This window comes from Lactuca sativa, chromosome 5, assembly GCF_002870075.4.
Source record: "Lactuca sativa cultivar Salinas chromosome 5, Lsat_Salinas_v11, whole genome shotgun sequence".
Taxonomy (NCBI): domain Eukaryota; kingdom Viridiplantae; phylum Streptophyta; class Magnoliopsida; order Asterales; family Asteraceae; genus Lactuca; species Lactuca sativa.
This window is the reverse complement of record NC_056627.2, coordinates 325,176,265-325,197,206: the sequence shown is the minus strand read 5'-3', so window position 1 is coordinate 325,197,206 and position 20,942 is coordinate 325,176,265. Positions and strand designations below refer to the sequence as shown.

At 36.2% G+C, this 20,942-nt stretch overlaps 1 protein-coding gene and 1 pseudogene across 1 annotated transcript; both read right to left on the bottom strand.

The window, feature by feature from the left end:
* Positions 1-9,066: 9,066 nt before the first annotated feature.
* LOC111878331 (protein IQ-DOMAIN 5-like) lies at positions 9,067-11,121 on the bottom strand (annotated as a pseudogene).
* A 94-nt stretch (positions 11,122-11,215) lies between these two features.
* LOC111878329 (RNA-binding protein Y14A-like) lies at positions 11,216-11,641 on the bottom strand. The gene is made up of 3 exons (XM_052763867.1): positions 11,629-11,641; positions 11,445-11,581; positions 11,216-11,352 (listed from the first exon to the last, which is right to left on the bottom strand). The coding sequence occupies exons 1-3, from the start codon at positions 11,639-11,641 to the stop codon at positions 11,224-11,226; spliced, it is 279 nt and encodes a 92-aa protein (XP_052619827.1). The 3' UTR covers positions 11,216-11,223.
* Between the last annotated feature and the right edge of the window lie 9,301 nt (positions 11,642-20,942).

Here is a 20,942-nt window from a genome sequence, read left to right as displayed (position 1 = left end):
AATAACCTTGGATCTATGTTTGTCTAATTATCATGCAAAGTTGAATTCCAAGGTTATATTCCTATCTAGCATACATGGGGAACAATTTTAACTTGAATCATAGATAGAATAACTTACCTTGTTGTTGCTTGTGTTCCTTGAAACCTTGTGAGCCTAGCACCCCAAGTGTGATGCCTCAAATGCTTCACACAACACCAAATGCTCTTGGAAAGACTCTTGAGATAACACACACTTCTCAAAATCGGCCAAGCCCTCTAGTTTCTTAGTAGTGCCGTTTTTGGTGGAGAATGGGATCCTTATATAGTGTTGACACATCTAGGGTTACACCATGTAAACCCTAATGTGTCATGACTCTTCATTTCCATGACCCATGGGTTTGTAACTCCCATGGAGCATCCATGGAGCATCCTATGGGTAGAACCCAACTTGATAATCCATGGAGCCTCTTAGCCCACTATACAAGATATGGATGAACCCATATATTTAATTAGTTAACCTTTGATCACTTAATTAATTCCAAATTAATTCTTGATCAAACTAATCAAATAATATTATTAATATATTAGAACTTATAATATATTAATAATCTCCAAGTGTTATTTCTCTCATTTAGTCTAACCAATTGCATGGTGCCATGCAACCCAAATGGACCATGCCGGGTCGGGTCAAGTACAAGCCCGAAATAGTTATGGACTTAGACACCTTATCCAACAGATTTCATATGGGCTTCCCCCATAGAATTCGTCCACCTTATAATATAAGGCAATCCATGGCCCAAATTGCAATTATCTTATAATTACAATTCCAGTCCCTTAAGTTTTATTAATCCCTTTTAGTCACAAAACTAATAACTAATTAATTATTGACTAATATTAATTAAACAATATGATTTCTCCTTTAATATATTATTCTCATAATATATTAATAAATCATATTTAATCCTTTCTCTCCATAATTCATCCTATCAAGTTGCTTTGGTGAAGGCAACCCAAAAGGACCATGCACAATCGGGTCAAGTACATACCAAAATAGTTATGGACTTAGACACTAATCCAACAGTCTCCCACTTGGATAAGTCTAATAACTATTATGCGTATTACTTCAGATCCTGATCTGTAATCGTAGCTTTCCAAAGCCGTTGTCAACTCTTATCCTATCAGATACGCATGTCCTTTAGATAAGGGATCATATATTCCTCCATTCTAGATATCGTATAAGACATGATTTCTAATCATTCTCTTTGTACTATATCTCGATTCCCGATTTATGATGACTGACTAATTGAACAAATCAAATTAGCCCTAGCCCGACCGAGCATTTACGTTTGTCATCACTAAATCATCTAGGGGCCCAAAGATATCGCTTTTATCCTACTTTGGATAAAAGGAACCAATAAACTTTGATACAATGCTTGCTTGCACTCACTCACCGAATCACACACAACAATATGTTTTATAACACCAAGTTACTAGTGCGTTTACATATTATCAATGTGCAACCGATTTGCAAGATACAACTCACACATCTCGGTTTCAAGAATATAAGATGTTATCGTCTCACCAATCACTCGTGATACAATTCATGGAGTGATCCAAGTGAGCGTGGGTTTAATCCAATGCTCAAATCATATTCATAAGCACTCATTAACGTTGCAGCAAACATTTGCTTATGTCTAATACCTTATAGACACACCAATTCACGACAGTCTTCATTCATATCTACTTCTAACATATGAACGACTGTGGCCCGTTCGAATAATTCGATTATTCTTAATAAACTCAATTATTCTGGAAGTCAAAACATGCAAATTGAAACACAAGAATCAACTTCTTACTTGAATTACAACACTTGTCCCATGCTCCTAGCATGCACACAATGTTTACCTATGGTTCTTACTTTGTGAAATAGATCAAATTGAACACATTTCCAATCATTCTCATTTCTCAACTTCAAATCCTTTTCATAAGTGTAAGAATATCAAATTCTTGCCACTTATGGAATATGCTAGATTCTAACATTTTATGCAACGATCCATTTGTAATATCACTGCATCAAAGTCACAAAGACTATTGCCAATGATATTAAAAAGTCTTCTATCGGAGATTGTTACAATACAATTCCTTAGATATGATGTCTCTTACTCAAAGTACATTCCTTTGAACATCCTTTTGCATAAAAGTTTCTAATCTAGTCATAGATTTTCAATATTCAATTCCCAATATGGACACATTTCCATAATTTCCATATGACAACTTATTCTTAATAGAATCTTATCTATTCATAATAATGTCGATATGGTCCATCCAATATGGAAACATTTCCATATTTTCCATATGACAACTCATTCTTAATAGAATCTTTTCTATTCACAATAATGTCGATATAGTCCATTCAATACCATGCTTCCAACTACTCACAAGCAACCAATCCTCGTCGAACTTTGGATCGTCCTTTGATAGTTGTTTAATTATTTTAGTCAAAACCGATTCTAGTCCCTTTTACCTCTAAATGCGCTAGACATTTGGAAAATTTTAGAATGGTCAAATATTAAAGCATTTGCAATCGATCCTATACCCAAAGCGTATGGGACACGATGCATAATGTCTTACATAAAGATTTGATACTTTATCAATCTTCTGCCATAATATTTTATTTGATATGTTCTCAAAATTCGAATTATGAAGAGGAATGTCGTAATCATAATCGAAATTTATGAACACACTATGTACCTTTGACTAAATTTATTAACATTCCACAACCTAAGCCTTTAGATTTGAAATGAAGCATAATATTCTCCCCCTTAATTATAGCAAAACAACTATTCCATCCTTATAACTTTGCAAAGAATGACTCTTGTTTTCTATAATTAATATTGCTAACTTGCAATACTTGCCATAATAATCATACAATCATAACATTTATTCTCCCACTATCATGATGATTATTATAAACATAACACTTATGCTCCCACTAGCTTTGACATGTATTCAGAAACAGCTTAACTTTCAGAAAAACAATGCTTATTGAATTTATGAAGTTCATGTTTCTAATACTTAGTGCTTTGATAATCTTTTATCAAGGCTTCTTGAACTTATACACCTTTGCCTTAGATAGTTCATATGTGTGTGTAAAAAATTGCCAAACCTCACAATTCAATGTATGGAAAGGGATACTGTAACCATAATCGAATTCGAGAATGCAATTTTACAATCACTATCTAAAATCTTTCTTAGTGAAAGTATTTCCTCACAATCATTTTCATGAAGGAGGAAATCTTATGACACTTAGATTTAAACGGTGTATTTGTTCCTATCCATGTGAATTTGTCAAAAGCAAAGTTTACGACAAATTCAAACTCATATGGATCGAACTTTCTTAATCTTGATTTCTTGCCTTATGGTAGCACAGCTGCCCACCATGTCTTCCAAGTAGTTAAGCAGCTCATCCTTTCCTATCAATGTACCTTTCATTGATTAAGGTGCCTTGCCTTTTATGCGTTCAAAATGAGAACTCATAGAACTCACATGCATAATTAACTTAATTGGAACAGCACAGAAACAAAATAATATCAACACGATAGATTGCAAACCTCAACTTGTGTGCTAGTGATGATCGATAAGGTTTATTTGATTTGTTCTTGAAATCTTTCAAGACCATTAAGACTCCCACTTACTCCTTGACATATAAGATTCTCTTGTTAATAACCATTTCTTGACAAACAAATATTCAAGAGTTAGCATAGTTTTTATCAGAACATTTCATAAATTGGTCCTGTTGGTCTTTGTCTTATTCAAGACATCACAACTTTTCCATATTTGATGAATTCTATAAACCTTCTTAATACTTATCACTCAATGTCGCAATCTTAACTCTAAGACTTGTTTTGGAACGAAGTATGATTGACTTCTTGATTTAACCATTTCTCCAATCCTTGATTCCTCTTCTTAAACATATAATTGTACTAAGACTCACTTAGAGGATCAATTGAGATATGGTTCTTAATCATTAAGACCTATCATAAAGCATAAAAGCTACTCTCCCTTCTTCTTAGAATGGAGAACCTTTTATCTTTCTGCCTACTTGATTCTTCTTATTCATTTTGCAATTGATTTAAACCTTTTTAATCAATTCCGAATTACACTTAATATTATAAGTATAATCATATTTACTAAACCTTTAGTAAATCATGATGAATATCTTTGTTACTCTTATGGTGGACTTGATCAACAAGCAATTTTGTGTATTCGATCTCCTAGTTCTTCACTTGACACTTTGTCAATGAATTAGTCTAATTTCCAAATATGAAATTTCTCATTCATCATGCAACCAAGTTGCATGATTCCAAGTTTCTGTCAAATTGAAACTTGGGCGATGAGAAACTCTCCATATTTGGTAAACTCTCGACTTTCCATAAATAACATAATAAGAATCAAATCCATTATTGCTAATAATAGAAACATTCAAACATCAATTTTTCATATATGCCATTGCAAGGATAAATAAATAATATAAAATCAAAATTTATTTTATTGCGGAAAAATTTTGTCCTTACAATGAAATTCATTGAAAAACTATGCTAATACATCTTTCTTAGCAATCTAATTCTAACTCTAAGTAGTAGCTCAAGAGTCTAATCTTCGAGAAATGCGATCGAAATCCATTCCTTCACGGTTAGATTTTGCTCACTTCTTCCCTTAAGCTTCCTTTCTTTTCTTCGATCCTACAAAACATCAATTGTAATCTTATCACATTATGTATCTAGAAGCTTAAAAGAGTTAGTTAATGGATTTTACCTATATTAGAGCCATACGTTTCGACGCTCCCATCTCTTAGATCTCTTAGGTAAATGGGGCAGCTTCGTTTCCAATGCCCTTTCTCTTGGCAATAAAAGCAAATTGAATCTTTTGGAACATGACATGGAACTACTTCAGACATTGCCTTTCTCTTATGATCAAACTTTTCGATCATAACATGTCTTTCGTTGCCATTGTCTATATCCATAGAGGTCTTGAAGGCAGATTCACCAATCAACTTTGCTTTTCTATTGCGCCAAACCATTGCTGATTCAGCAGCAATAAGCATATAGGTGAGATCTATAAGGGTCACGTCGCGGTTCATCATATAGTACTCTCTTACGAACTTACTATATGAGTTAGGAAGTGACTGAAGAACCCAATCAACATCCATTTCCTCACAGACAACGGATCCCAACATTCTTAACCTATCAATGTGTGACTTCATCCCTAGGACGTGTGCACACACCTGCTTCCCTTCTTTATGTTTACTTGCCAAAAGCGCTTGAGTGATCTTGAACTTTTCAAGCCTTTGAACTTGTGGGTTAGGGAGAATAATTTGAGGAGGAGGAGGAAGTGAAGCATGATCTCTTGTTCCTCGATCGAGTCGTGGAATATCATCTTCATGTGGAATGCTTGTTCCATGAGATTTGAGAGGACCATAGTTGTCAAACTTCGACATCTACAAAACGGGAGAAAACGAATTCAAGTTAGTTGATTGATTGAGTCCTTAGTAAATCACCCAAATGAGATACTAAGGCTAGGACCCAACACAATATTCTACAACTCGGGAGAGGGATACCGTAACCCAAATTGCAGAACATTTGAAAGTAAGTGAATGACGATTCACTAATTTCCACCACGAAAAACGAAAAAGAATTTAAGTTTTAAATCTATGAAAACTCCTAGATCCTTTGAGATTCATTGAACTTTCAATGGCATGTTTAAATCTCGATATGCCCCTCTTGTTTGTGACTGGGATGCCGAGGATCACAAAGCGGGTGTGAATAACCATGCAAAGTACATGGTGCCCCCACATGTTACAGTCACATATTCGATGTGCCGGTAAACCACACACGCTCCACCGAACTATGACAAACATTGAGTCACCCTTTGCTACCTTTGCTTAGAACCATTTAGTGTGCCGGTTAACCACACACGCTCCACTAACGTCTTCGCAAGGGCACAAAGTGTATTTTCATGGAATTGCATCAATTCACTTTTGCCTAAGTAACTAAGATTGAGAATTTTATGAAAACATTTAGTTACTTTTATACATTATTATACTTATAATGGAAGGTTTTGTCCTATCCTACCCGTTCGGCTAACGACCCTCCACTACTCAATTTCCTTAAACACCCTTATAGACCAGCTTCGTGAATGAGGCCTACTAACGGTAAGACTGACTTTTACTCATACATATATATAATGTTAGACTTTTAATGTTATACATAGTATAGGGTGTATTTTATACTTTCAAAATACTAGGTGGTCTAATTTAACAATTATACTTTTAATTCAATTACATTGTAAACCTAAACTTTTATGGATTTATTAAACCTCTTTTAATTATACACCTTAATTAATTAATAAAACCATAAGGGTGTGATTTGAAATTTTTCAAAACTATACTAGAGTTTTAGAATTTAACATTCCTAATTAAACTTTTAATCAACTTTTAAATTCCAAAACTTGAGGGCAAGTTTTGAAACATTTCAACACATTAGGGTTTAAATTTAAATATACATCAAAATTAAACCATTTAATAAAAATTTAAATTCCAAAACTTGAGGGCAAGTTTTGAAACCTTTTTCAAAACATTAGGGTTTTAACTATTTAAATTTCAAAACAACAAAACTTTTGGGTTCAAATTTAAACTATAAAACCTAAAGGGGAAAATATGAAACATTTCATAACAACAAGGATCAAATAACAAATAATCTAAATTAATAATTAATCACATAATTATCTATATTTGATTTATTTAATGATTTCTTGCAAAACAATTTATCAATTTAGTCAAAATAATTAAACAATTATCTTATTAATTGATAAATATCTTCAATTAGATCAAGAATATAGTCAAATATATCATAAAATCGGATTTATATTGATCTAATATGATAAGGTAACAATCCCAAAGCAAAAACAGCAAGAAATCCTGAGATATACTCCATCTGACGAGTCGACTCGTCGAGTCAAGCTTGGACTCGTCGAGTTTGCATGGACTCGGCGAGTTCAGCTATGGACTCGGCGAGTCCAGCCTCCAGAACATCAAAAATCGAATTTTTTGAACATGTAGTGCATCAATACAATTGAAACCAGTCTAGGCTCTGATACCACTGATGGGTTTTGGTCCTAAGAACATCCTATGTGCTCATACAAACCCTAATGCTTGGATCTAGGTTTCTCTATTGTACATGTAAGTTATCCAAGACTATAAACCCTAATTCTAGCATACAAGTAATCATATTAACATAAGAATAGGTTTAAGATGTTACCTTGATTGTTATGTAGTAATAACAATCCCAAATCTCCTTGTATTGACTTTAGAAAGCCTAGAGTCACAATTGTCACTCCTCTAATGGTTCACAAACACCATAAGCAAGAGGATGAAGAGGAGTGAGGATGGAAGCTTCCCAAAACGTCTACAAACCCTAGAGGAGTCTTAGCCACGTTTTTAGGTCATAAGGGATCTATATATATATAGGAGGCTATTAGGGTTATCTAACAAGGAAACCCTAAATTGGATGCTTAAGCCCTAAGCAACCCATGGAGCCTTTTTCCTTAAGGCCTTGGACGATTTCATACGGGCTTCCCCATAGAATTTGTTCACCTTATAATATAAGGCAATCCATGGCCCAAATTGCAATTATCTTATAATTACAATTCCAGTCCCTTAAGTTTTATTAATCCCTTTTAGTCACATAACTAATTACTAATTAATTATTGACTAATATTAATTAAACAATATGATTTCTCCTTTAATATATTATTCTCATAATATATTAATAAATCATATTTAATCCTTTCTCTCCATAATTCATCCTATCAAGTTGCTTTGGTGAAGGCAACCCAAAAGGACCATGCACAATCGGGTCAAGTACATACCAAAATAGTTATGGACTTAGACACTAATCCAACAAATATTCACACCAAGGTTGTAAAAATCGCTTGACGGTAGCTCGACGGTCGACTGGTGTTAAGGGATTAATCGGTCTTGGCGGGGATTAATCGGGGACCATAGATTATTAATAAAATATTAAAATTAATTAAATATTAATAAATCTTAAGAAAAGCAAGTACTTCAAAATTAGAAAACAAGAAAAATTGTTATTTGAAAATCTGGAAATACGAAAATATGAATATTTTGGTATAATATTTGAAATTTTGAAAATTTGAAAATTTTGGAGTAAAAAGAGAAAGTTGGTTTTTTGAATTTTTAAAAAATTTTTGACTTTTTTTTGACATTTTTTAAACATTTTTTCGACTTTTTTTCAATTTTTTGACTTTTGTTGACCAATTAATCCCGCCAAACCCGATTAATCCTAAATTTCCGATTAATGCCCTAATCCTCGACGGTTGGAGAACGCCAAGCGATTAATCGCCGATTAATCCCGATTTCTGCAACCATGATTCACACACATGCAAGATGATCGTCCATCAATTAAGTGCTATCTCAATGTATATTTTTTGTACAAAATAAGAAGAAACTAGAATCCTAAAACCCTCTGGTGATCCCGTAAGAATTGTGTCAAAATCGTCCACACTACTAGAAAAACAACATTTTATGACACACAATGCGTGTCGTAAAACGCTCAGACGACGCGCAAATGCACGTCAAGGAAGACCCTGTCATAACGAGAGACGACACGTTTTTGCGCGTCGTCTATAGACGACGCGCATTTATGACACGTAATGCGTATCATTAAAACCCCTGTCAAGAAAGGCCATGTCATAAATGAAGTTGACACACATTTTTGCGTATCGTAAATTTAAATGTTTAAAAAAAATATAGTTATATATTTATTAATTTTTAAATTAAATTTGCATTAATGTCTCATAATAGAAATAAAATGCCATATACAAAAAATACAATCCATTGCATAAAATTTAATGTCATACAATTCTATTTTTTACAATATATAAATTTGCATTCATCTAATCTACTCTGTGTTTCATACTAACAATTGAAATAAAGAATGCGACACTTGCATTTGTAGCATCTTATCTCTTTCAACTTAAGCTTTATTTTCCTCTTCTAACTCCAGAGCTATTCGCTTTCATCAAACCTGTAAACACAACACAAAATCACTTGTCATTTTCATTCTACTTTTAAAATTAATTCTTATTAGGACATTCTACTTTTAAACCTACCAATCTTGAAAAAATTTCAAAAAATATAATTTGTAAATTTTTTATGGAAAGTACATTGCTATTTCTTGAATACAAGATGTTACAAATCAAGAAACTTACATGGACTGTTGACCACCCGTTTCCTGTATCATCTTATTTTGCCAAAGCAACCTATTTCACATCAAGTTAAAACTGATTTTAATCAAATTTGTATTATAAAAATATTAGTCTTATTTTGATAACTAAAACAGATGGACTCACCACTACTAGGCAGCGACCTTCTCTTCTTTCCCTAATTACCCGAAATTAAAGATCTTTCTTTTGGATTGTTGTGGGATCTTGAACTTGAGCTCCCTTCATTGACTTCAATAAGTAATAAGTTATCCACCATGGCAGGTGGTGGTTCTTGCATGTTACTTGACTTTATAGGTGAAGAAGAATCAAATCCATTAGATTAAGATTGTCCCATTTTGTCATTTGTAAGTTCTGATTGGATACTTTTCTTTCCATTAGATTTCATTAACTGATTCTTGATGTTGTCATATTTATCTTGTGTAGAAGAAGAATTCATCTTGACTCCATTGATGTCAAGGAAGCGATTCTCCCATGGACGAACAACCATCCATCTTTCCAACCACTTCCATCCCCAATTTGTTTTATCTGGTTCAAATCCAGATACAGCTGTCGCTTGTTGTTGTTGTCTTGATCCTGCTTGCCACATTATTTTCAAGCGTATTTCAATAATTTTAGTCGAAAAAGAAATGATATTATTATTATTATTATTATTATTATTATTATTATTATTATTATTATATTTACCTGTTGAGCAAGAGCATATGTCATGGCTCTTTCACGTTTAGCAGCTGCCTCCTGTCTCTTGATTAACTTTGCTTGAATTTGTTTAACAGATCCAACACTATCACACCACCCTCACAAGAGCCTGTAGCCTCACCAATCCTTTTAAAGCTCGTAGGGCCCGCCTAGCCTAAACATATATTATTATAACAAATATAACTCCAACAAGGTTGATGCATGATGGAAGTATTTTACTATTAATTATGAGTATATAAATGGATAGAGGTTTATTATTAAGTACCAAAATTCCTAGAAAAGCTGTTTGGATTCGTATAGCTGCCCACTCTTGTGTAGTTTGGAAATTAGTTTGAGATGAATTTTGTATTTGAAGTGAAGTGGAATGAGAGTCATCAATAACATCTTCAACTAATTCAGCAGGATTCTGGTGGAATTTGTTCTGAAATCATTAAAAATTTCATATCAGATCTTAACTGCAATCATTAAAAAAATCATTAAAAAATACCCCTTATCATTTGATCCCCAACTATGGTATCAACACAAATGTCCAATCCCAATAACTGTAATCATTAAAAAATTCATATCATATCTTAACTCATTTTCTGTATGTAACTATAGAAATGTTGTATAATTATTATATCTTGAGAGTATAATCTGTGACCACACTAGCTTCTTGCCCTACTGTTGCAGCAGCCTAAATAATAAAACAACAATCATAAGATTTTGATAATATTCATGATAATATTCAGAAACTCGTTATTTACCTTCATGTAAATATCGATGTCAGGATTAAGCTTAATATTTGCATCTTTTTCTCTTCTTAACAACTCTGCCAACATCTCTGTAATTCATATGATAAAACATTATTAACCATTCTTGAAATATGATTTATTTTTAAATATTGTAACACGATGGAAAATGAAGCCATGAAACTAACCATAACGTGATCCAACCCCTAGGTCAAGGCGCTAATGTGGGCCAAAGTCAAAGACCTTGGAATTGTTTCATTTGGAAAATGATTAGAGGCATTCATCCTTCAGTCGTAAGGCATGTCAAAGCCAGGGGCTTTGTAATAATTGCTTCATGAACCGGACCCCACCAAATCAAAATCTCCTCCTTGGACTTCTTGACTGATTCCCACGAGGTGATTTGAGCACATTAGCTACAAAAAATGAAACTTAAAACATGAATTTTATTTCATGTGTTGAAAACATAACAAGAAAAGGAAATAAGAACATATATACCTCCTCATATTGTTTCTTCATTTGAAAGGACCTTTACTGAATGCCCAATCAACATTCACATTCTGAGTCAGCAACTCACCTCCATCCATTGCAGCTATAGCTTTCTCTGCTTCCTCAAAGCTTTCATACTCAATCAGTGCATACCCCTGTTGCAGTATAAAGCCAAATTACAACTTTGCCACTTCCATACTTTATACATCAAGAAAATACAACTTACTACAAAATAATATCACAATACCTTGACAAAACCAGTCCTACGATCAAGATTTATATGCAAGTTCTTAATCTCACCAAACTCCCCAAATGCATTTTGTAAGTCGTCTTCTTGGGCTTCATCATGTACCCCTGTAACCAGAATAATCCACCCCTCAATTGCTGCAGATATTCGTAGATTTATTATAAACAAGATAAAAAAGGGTTGCTAAATTGCCTCATAGACTCCATACCAACTTACTAAATGATCCTTTTACCCTCAAATAACAGAAAAAACAACAACAAAAAAAGCCACAAATCTTTTCAGCATAAATCGTGAAATCTATGAATCAAAATAAATGGTACCTGAACTTGATCAGCGTTGATTAAAAGGTCCAGTTAAAGCAAGCTCTTCGATAATTTTCAGCAACTCCAGCTGAAATTTTGGAGTAAAGAGCAACAATGAACGAATGAGGACCTTCAAAGCACTAGCATTATATATCCACTCAATCAGCCCTTTATCTCCTTAGAAACTATGAAGCGTTGTTAGGAGAAGAGAAAACCCAATGACTTCACCAAATACTCTCTGAGCATAACTATTAGCTCCTAAAACCCTCCATAAAGCTCCAAAAACATCACATTTTGCATCATATTGAAGGCGATATTGAGATCCCAAATAACTGGTAACCATCCCACTCTTTGATACTTCAACCAGCATGCTCAGTTCCTCTGAATGAACCTAATTAATATACAACTTTTGGTCAGTAAGAAACTTAACAAAAGATTAAAGGTTAGAAAAGTATGCAAAGATTTAGATTTAAATTTAGACTACCTGTGAAGAATCTTCAATAATTAAACATGATATGACACGAAGGACACCTGGACGATGGATATCGAAGACCAAAAATGGTAGAGGTGTAGTTACACCATTTGCAGCTCGGAATGTTACTTGATTCAGTTCTGCTTTCTTCAGTAAATAGAACAAATAATTCCAAGAAGTTGAGATTGTGGCTTCTGCTTCAAAAAGAGAGAGAGCTTTCCAGAACCAGAACCCAATGATCGAGAAGATGCAGCAGATGCAGGCGCTGTTGTGGTGCGATGTTGGAACGGTGGAGTCCGAGAGAAAACACAAATTGTGATGGGTAGCTATCGTTGTTGGTGATGTCCGATTCATTAAAAGCCCTAGTTCTTCGGTCAATTGTCTATTTTGTTAAATAATATATTACCATTGAAAATGTGTTATGTTTGATCAGGGTTTGCACAGAGAAGGAAGTGAAAGTTGATTGTAGAGGAAGGGGTTTGCAGAGAGAAGGAAGGGAGAGAATGAAGTCGATCTGGTGGGTGTAGAGAGTACATAGGAAGAGGAAGCGGGTGTTCAAAATTTTGTGGGATTTCATTTTCCCCCTTACTTGAGTCCCAGAAACGCGCGTTTAATAAAAATTATAAAGTGACATTTGTAGAGGACACGCTCTTTATGAGAGGCGCCCTCCGTCTTTTTCTTTTTTTTTATTAGACATTAATTTTAGGGCGCGCAAAAATACGTGTCCTCTATCCTTCACATTTTGGAAGGCTGACATTATTTTTAAGGTCACACAAAAATGTGTATCGTAAATCAGTAAATGCCATTGTTTGTGCGTCATTAAAGGGTATTTTTCTTGTAGTGCCACTAAAAGAGTGGGAGAATTATGAAAAAAATGCAAAAAGTTGGTTGCCTGAGTTCAACTTTGGCCTTTTTATTTAACTTAAAATGCAAGCGGTCTACTACAACAAAAGTGGTGTTATATCGTACAAGTGATGATACATGATGCCCCATTTGTGGGACCCTAGCATTCCCATATGCACATAATGACAACGTAACTAGTTCAATAAAAAAACATTGTGCATACAAGCACTTCATTCCCTAAGAAAGTATATTATCAAGTATGGTTTAGAATGAAAGCCAATGTATGGCTCTTACAGCATACAATACAAGTCAAAGTCAAATCCATGCATGAATCCCAGATTTGTCTATTGATGCTATACAAATTACATTCAATAATAATTCGTACTATATCCGTATGTCACCACCCAAGCACCCATGAACACAATAAAAAAACAAAAACAAAATCAACATTTACAAAAAACATGTTGAGAAGATCCGAAACAACATATACGATTACCCAGCTAGTCTGATCCAGGTACTTCCAGATCGTTAAATGAATCGGGTGGCGGATGTGAATGTGAAGTAAATGGGCCAGATTGAGATTGGAGTTTCTTGATTCGGACCAAAATCATGGTCATATTACCACACCCTTCCCCAGCAAAGTTCAGTGCTAAACACCTATCAAATACCTTCTCACACACCCCTAACAGCTTACTTTCCTACATCAATCATGACATAACATAAAAGAACAAGTTGTACTGTATTTGAATGAAACTCGTACTCATGTCAATGGGACAACATTTTGAAAAAAGTGGGACACTTGACTCACTCTCTATCTCGTCTATGCAAAATATAATGTCTTCCTCATCCTCATTCTCATCATAGAAGTTAGAAAATATAATGTGAAATACAACATTAATCCATGTCTTATATCAAAACTTATAGATTTTTTCCAATTGTTTCATTTGTTATAGTGGTAGTTGCTAAAGTTTAGGTTGGCTGGAAATTAAGTCCCTGACACTAATGGTGTACCTGGGATGAACTTTGCAACAAAACCAAACTTTAATGAACACATTTGCAAGAAATGAAATATTTTGACTAAACCCATAACTTTTGACATACCACAGGAACTAAACTTGTAATTTCCTCTAAGGAGTTTGTTTGGTGTGGTCATGTGTAATAAAAGCAAAGATTCTAGTTTAATTTGATCTCATTTATAAGTATAATGTTGTGTTGATGGACTTATAGTTTTTTAGTTGTTCGTGAATAAAGTCTACAGGTTGCTAGCTTGACATGTAGTCCTTCTATAATAAATAAATAAATAAATAGACTTTAAGTAATACATGTAGTTTATAATATACTGGTTATGAGATCTAGCAAAATGCAATTGTAGACTTAAAGCGCAAGTTTTATTGACAAAATTTTGTGTAATCATATTGTAAGCTAAAATCTAAAAATGAATGAAGTAAAACAGAAAAAGATTACTATATTCCATCATAGGCAAGAAAAAGAAAATCATCATCATCACTAACCTTAACCTAGTTGGAGGAAGAATGGGAAAAGCAAATCATATTATCTGGACCCACAATCATAATCATTTGATCAACAAATTTTATGTTTTTAAGCAACTTATGATGTTAATGCAGGGTTTTGAGCATTCTAATACTCTTAAGGTGTCCATGCAACCCTAGAAACCTTGGATCTATGTTTGACTAAGATACATGCAGAATTGATTTCCAAGGTTCATAATCCTATCTAGCATACATGGGGAACTTTTCAAAGTAAAAGTTAGCTAGAGAACATACCTTGTAGTATTTTGGATTCCATGAAAACCTTGAGAGCCTAGCACCCCAAGTGTGATGCCTCAAAAGTCTCACACAACACCAAATGCTTTTGGAATGGCTTGAGAGAAATGTCACACACTTAGAAATTGGCTATGCCCTCTCACTCTTGCTTAAGTGCCCGATTTTGGTGAACATGTTGATCCTTATATAGTGTGTTACAATTAGGGTTACACCATGTAAACCCTAATTGTCATGACCTTTCATTTCCATGACCCATGGGTTATATAACCACCATGGTGCATCCATGGAGCATTAGCCCATTATACAAGTATGGATGATTTACACAATCAACCCACATATTTAATTATCCACCTTTTGATCATTTAATTAATTCTAAATTAATTATTGATCAATACTAATTAAATAATATTATTAATATATTTGAACTTATAATATATTAATAAACCATAAGTGTTATTTCTCTCATTTTAGTCTATCCAAATGCATGATGCCATGCAACCCAAATGGACTGTTGAGAGAAAAACTTTGAGACACACTTGAACAAACGTTAGAACAAGTATATTGCAGAATGGTTAATCTTGAAGGATATGAAAGCTCAACAATAATATTTAGAGTTAGATGTTAGAGAGTTAGTTGCGGAAAAGTAAAGAAATGGAAAATGACAACAATTGTTATATCAAGTATACACTTAAGTTGATTCATAACGAGGAATGCATTTAAGCCAAGTTAATATGTGAGATCAAACTTAGTGATTAAGTCACAAAAGACTTGCTCCAAAGAGAGATTGTAATTGATTATGAAAGTAAGAAGAGTGAGTAAGAGAGATAGAAAAGATAACTTCAGAGATGTGTATTCAGAATTAGATCCGTTATTTGATACAAGAGAATGAGCTCTATTTATAGAGACTCATGAAGTATACTAGATTACGTCTCTAAGAGTAGCCATGCAAGGCATACTAGAGAATAGAGAGTATTATAATAAAATATAAGTAAAGTAATCTAGTAAAAAGGACTGCGGTAGATAGAGACTGTGGTTGCGGTTGCTGATGAAGACATTTGACTATGGTGGCATGTCGGTTGCGGTAGCTGAAGTTCAAGAAAGGGTCACTTTTTATGATTCAACAATTTCCCCCTAAGTGACCTCTTTAACTTTTGATCAGCTATCAAGTTTAAGAAACTTGATCAGGATCCACCAAAACTTCCTGATGTTCTCCAACCAGATGATTCTTCTTAAGATCTCGAACTTGACTTCTGCAGTAGTGTGCTTTGATTTTTCAACTGCGTTTCGAAAGATATCAAGTTGTTTCCTGGTGAGGCGATGCATGGCAGTCATAGGAATGAAGTATTTGACATTATCGGTTTTCCTTTTGAAGATGACTCCAAGTTCAGGATAGTTGGTTGCACCTAAGGATCTTTCTTCATAGCCTTCGGTAGGCATTGGTGCGGGGTCAAATGGTGTCAGATCGGATTTGTTGGCAATGGTGGGGTAGATGTCTGCGTCAATTTTAGCAAAATCACAGACTGTTTCCTTCAAGAAAGTATTAGCCCTTTCAAGTGCAATCTTCATCTTCGGGTGCTTCTCCGACTTGTGTTGAAACACCTTTGCAATGAGAAAGACTTCTTTCGGGTTCATACTGGGAAAATCAGCCTGGGTGCGGACATAATCGTGTTCCCTTCTAGTCAGAGTGTACTAGATCAAATCAGCCTTCATGAATTTTCTGATTTTGTAGTTCTTGACTGCGGATGGTCTATCGTTACACCATATATTCTCAATGGGAGAGACATACTTAGCATAAAATTGACTAAGTCTCTCAAATTCCATTGGCAGACTTTTTGAGTCTGCAAGGTGGCGGTCGGAATGCTCAAATACTGTGAAGTATCTGGCATTCGGAGAGATTGGAACATCCCAGTAGCCATCTGTAGGGGGTCCCGCATAGGTGAGGTGAGGAGTGTAGTCATCATCAAGCAGTCTGCGGTGCGGATTGATCCAAGAATTTATCAAGACTCATCCATGATGGTATCAAAACCACATAGTCTCCATACTTCTTCAGCAAGTTTGGCTGCCTTCCAATCTTTTTTCCTTTGGATGGTAGCAGGAGAATCATTGGAGCTCGGAGAAGACATGTGCTCCACAAGGTTTTTGAAGTGAGGGGGAGTCTCTGGTTTCTCTGGAGTGTTTTCCTGTTGTAGTGGAGAGATATGAGGTGGAGTGTGATGAGATGGTTGCGGTGAAGGTTGTGGTGTAGGAATTTTTTCTGTAGTGATAGGGGGAGTTTGATGTTGTGAGATGGAGTGGTTGGAGTGATGGACTTCTTCTTCACTTCCCCCTCTTGAGGAGTTCAGACCCAGAGCCTCCTCAAGCCATTGACGAAGGCCATCAACTCTGGCAAAACTTCTTGGAATTTAGCTTTGAGGGCTTCGTCCAGTTGTTGATTGTTTGGGATGGTGGGGTTGAAGAGTAGTCTGTGAATCTCCTTGGTGAGATGAAGGATTTCGGGCCCATGGAAATTTGTGGACAAGGATCTATGTAAGCGGTTGATCGTAGTTTGAAGGACTGAGATTGTGGACTCATAGGAAGTGTGAATCTCAGCAATTAGCTTTTCAGAGTGGGAGGCTTGATCTGCAACGACTGCTTGAAGATCTGTCTTGATTGCGGTTACCTCAGAGATGAGGCGTTCCGCAGAAGCCATGAAATCCTTGTGATCTTCTTGTCTATTGTTGTCAAGAGACCAGATTCCCATTTCCACCTTGAGTGAGATACGCTCCACAACCAATCTCTCACGTGTTTCCAGGCGATCAATCCGTTCGACCAGTGACTACGATCCAGGAATATCTTCTGGTTGCGGTTGACTTGGCATGACCACAACAAGGATTTGATCAACCTTGGCTTGAAGACTTAAGAATTCTTTCCTGGTGACATCATTCTTCTTCTTTTTCTTCTTCTCTTTGGGCTTAGAAGTTAAATGATGAGAGCCACGAGATTCTTTTTCTTCATCGAACATCATGAGATCATCATCAAAAGGAGAGGGTTTGTTTACCTCTTGCAGTTCATCATCATCAAATCCGAAGGTGGGAGCAGAGCTCACTTCGATTTCGGGTCCTTCGTCTTGTGATCCTTCAGCAGTGGGAGTGAGAGGAACTTTGGAAGCATGGTGGTCAGCAGTTGCTTCCTGAGTTTGTGGAAGGTTTCGACGATGTCAGTAATCCAGTCTTAAACTTTTAGTATGGTGGCTACGGTATTGGCATTATTAATTGCATCTGCCCAATACTAAGCCACTGCTTGGATTTCTTGTTCCTTTAGTTGTTGTTGCTTGATTTGTTGATCCTTGTGTGCTTGGAATGCCCTACGAAAAGCGGCATATTTCTTTGCTTCAGCTTCATTAGAGGGTTGATACTTACTCCATGAATCAGTTGAGTCACCATCGTCAATTCCTTGAAATTGCACCGAGGTGTCCCTCGGGTTCACGTATCCTTTCACATTTGTGCTCACCGTGCCTAAACCACCTGTTACCAATGTAAGCAGAGTAGGATTTCCTGAGCTTCCTTGGTCTCCTTGACCCGTGGTCAAGTTTAGCCTCGACTCAGTTCTGGCATGGGCGGAAGAAGTGCCCTGCGGTTGGTAATGTGTTTGCAGTGTATGGGTGACATTCTAAAGGATGGAGTTCAACTCCTCAGGAGAAAAGATATGCAGTCGGGAACCCCTAGAGACTTTAGGGAGAGAACCAGTATTATCCCCTTGGGATTGTACTGGGGGGGAGTCTCCTCGTTGCTGTGAATCAGACTCACTTTTTGAGTCTGATAGATAGAAGATGGTAGTTTCAAATGGATGTGCAGGCATCCCAAGGACTACCGGAGCCTGTAGAGAGGCTGAAGTATCTGTCCGGTCACGCATATGGCTAGAGGGATCGGTTTTGCGTTTCTTGAGGATTGAAATGGGTTGGTTATCCTCTTCTGAATCATTGTTGGAGTCATGTTGGCTTGGTTCCACAGTAGTGATTACTGGTGGTGTTTTCCTTTTCTTGGAAGGTTTGGAAGGTATGGAAGCATCATTTTTAGGAGTTCTTGATTTCTTGGTATTGCGGGGGCCATGAAGTGTAGAAACTTTATGCTTACGTCTTTGGGTATGAGGAATATTAGAGAGAGTTGTGGACGAAGGGACTGTGGTGCCTTCAGGGTTAATGATTGCAGATGGATTTGGAAGAGGTGGGGTAGGAAGGTATGGGTCAATACCTTCCGTAGCCTCAATTTGGTCTGAGACATCAGCCGTCTCAAGACCGAGGGTAGAAAGAATATGGGTAGGAAGTCTGCAGATAGGTCCAAACATTGATTGATCGGAGGAAGGGTTGTACCTTTTGAGATCCTTGGTGACAAAGAAGTTGATGTCACTGCCCATGTCGATCCCTGCGTCCGCATGTAGGTCTGAAATGCAGAGGGACTAGAACCTAGCAAAGGTAAGTTCGGTTGGGTTCTCCCTTGGGCTCTCTTTGGGAATGTATTGAAGAAAGTCATCCCAAAGGATCTGTCCGTAGTTCACATCGTGTCCTGTGAAGATGCTCCACACCAGTTCCAACAACTTGAGTCCCATGTTATCCGTGCCTCCAGTTCTGCCGGATAGACTGCGGATGACGAAGTGGCACACGAATTGCCAGACCGTAGGCAATTGGTTCTTCTTGAATTTTCCGATTCCTTTGATCTTTTTTTGATAACCCATCTGGTAGAGTGCTGAAGTAATGCCCGCCATTGTTGGGGTGAAAATCTTGATGGAGGGATGAACAAGGAGGTTAATGGTTGTGAGAAACTTCTCTTTGGACAGAATGACCAAAGAATCATTGATTAGGTTTAGATGAACTTCTTGGGGGTTATCGAGTGGGTGATAGGCTGAGAAGGCACATTTAAAGAGGGTTGAAATTGGAACAACATCTGTGAAAGCATCGAATGGACCAAACAGAGGGTGATTCTTCAAGAATTTGATCATGAGTTTTGTGGGAGCATTGTAAGAAGGGTTTTCTTCAAAGATGGCTCTGAAATTGCTTGAAGCAATTGTGGGAGAGTCTAAACCAGTAGGGTTCACTGATCCAAAAGCCTTGGATTGTTTCTTTGATACACCGGATTTCACCATTGTTGTGAGTTTGAGAAAGCTTTGAAGAATGCAAGAAAAGGTTGAGGGTTTAGAGAGTGTAAACTTTTCTTTGTGGAGAAGAAAGGGGTTTTATAGTGGCTTAAGGGAGTGGGAAACGTTTTTGACCTAAGTAAATTTGGGTAAAAACGTTTGGGTTTATCTTTTGAATTAGCAACTTTAATCTCAGCCACATATTGATAACAGAGGGATTAAATCTGAAATTGGGATTTACCAAAAAGGGTTTGCATTTAATGAAATGTCAGATTTGATACCACGTCTGGTGAACGTGTGGTGAGGGAGAGTGATGCAGCGCAAAAAAACAACACAAAGATAACCAAGAATGAACCTGTTGATTCTAAAAGAATAGCCAGGACAATCTCTTCAAAACCACGTTGATTCTACGAATACCGTGGGATTGGCTTCAAAATCTGGGTTAACACACAGAATTTGGGAGAAAATCGAAAGTTCATAAAATTGATGATTGACCATCCAAATTACATCAAAAACAGTTAAATAAGAAGCAGAAATTAAAATGAAACCCTAAAAGTCCATGGGCCAAATACAAACCCAAAAACAAAACCCAAAAATTAAGGAAAAATAACAAAAATTGCTCATAACTCCATTTAGAAAGCGATTTACGGACTCAAAAATGGGTAAGTCCCCAATGGGGACTTATCTAGACGTGCTCCTTGCTCCAAGCTTCGATTTGACTGGTCGTAGGCCCAAAACGGAGATTCGTAGCCAAAGTTATGGCCATTTTCGTGAAGCCCCTTTAGTCACACGATCGTGGGCCTCTAGGAACGCAAGGGCCCGATCCTCCACACTAGGGCCCGCATCATCCCCTCCCGGGTAGACAAAATTCGACCTCGAATGTGCACCATGGTCATCATCAGAAGAATCCCCATAATAATGAAGCAAATGCTTTACATTGAATACATCGGAACAACGAATGTGGCTTGGCAACTGTAGACGGTAAGCA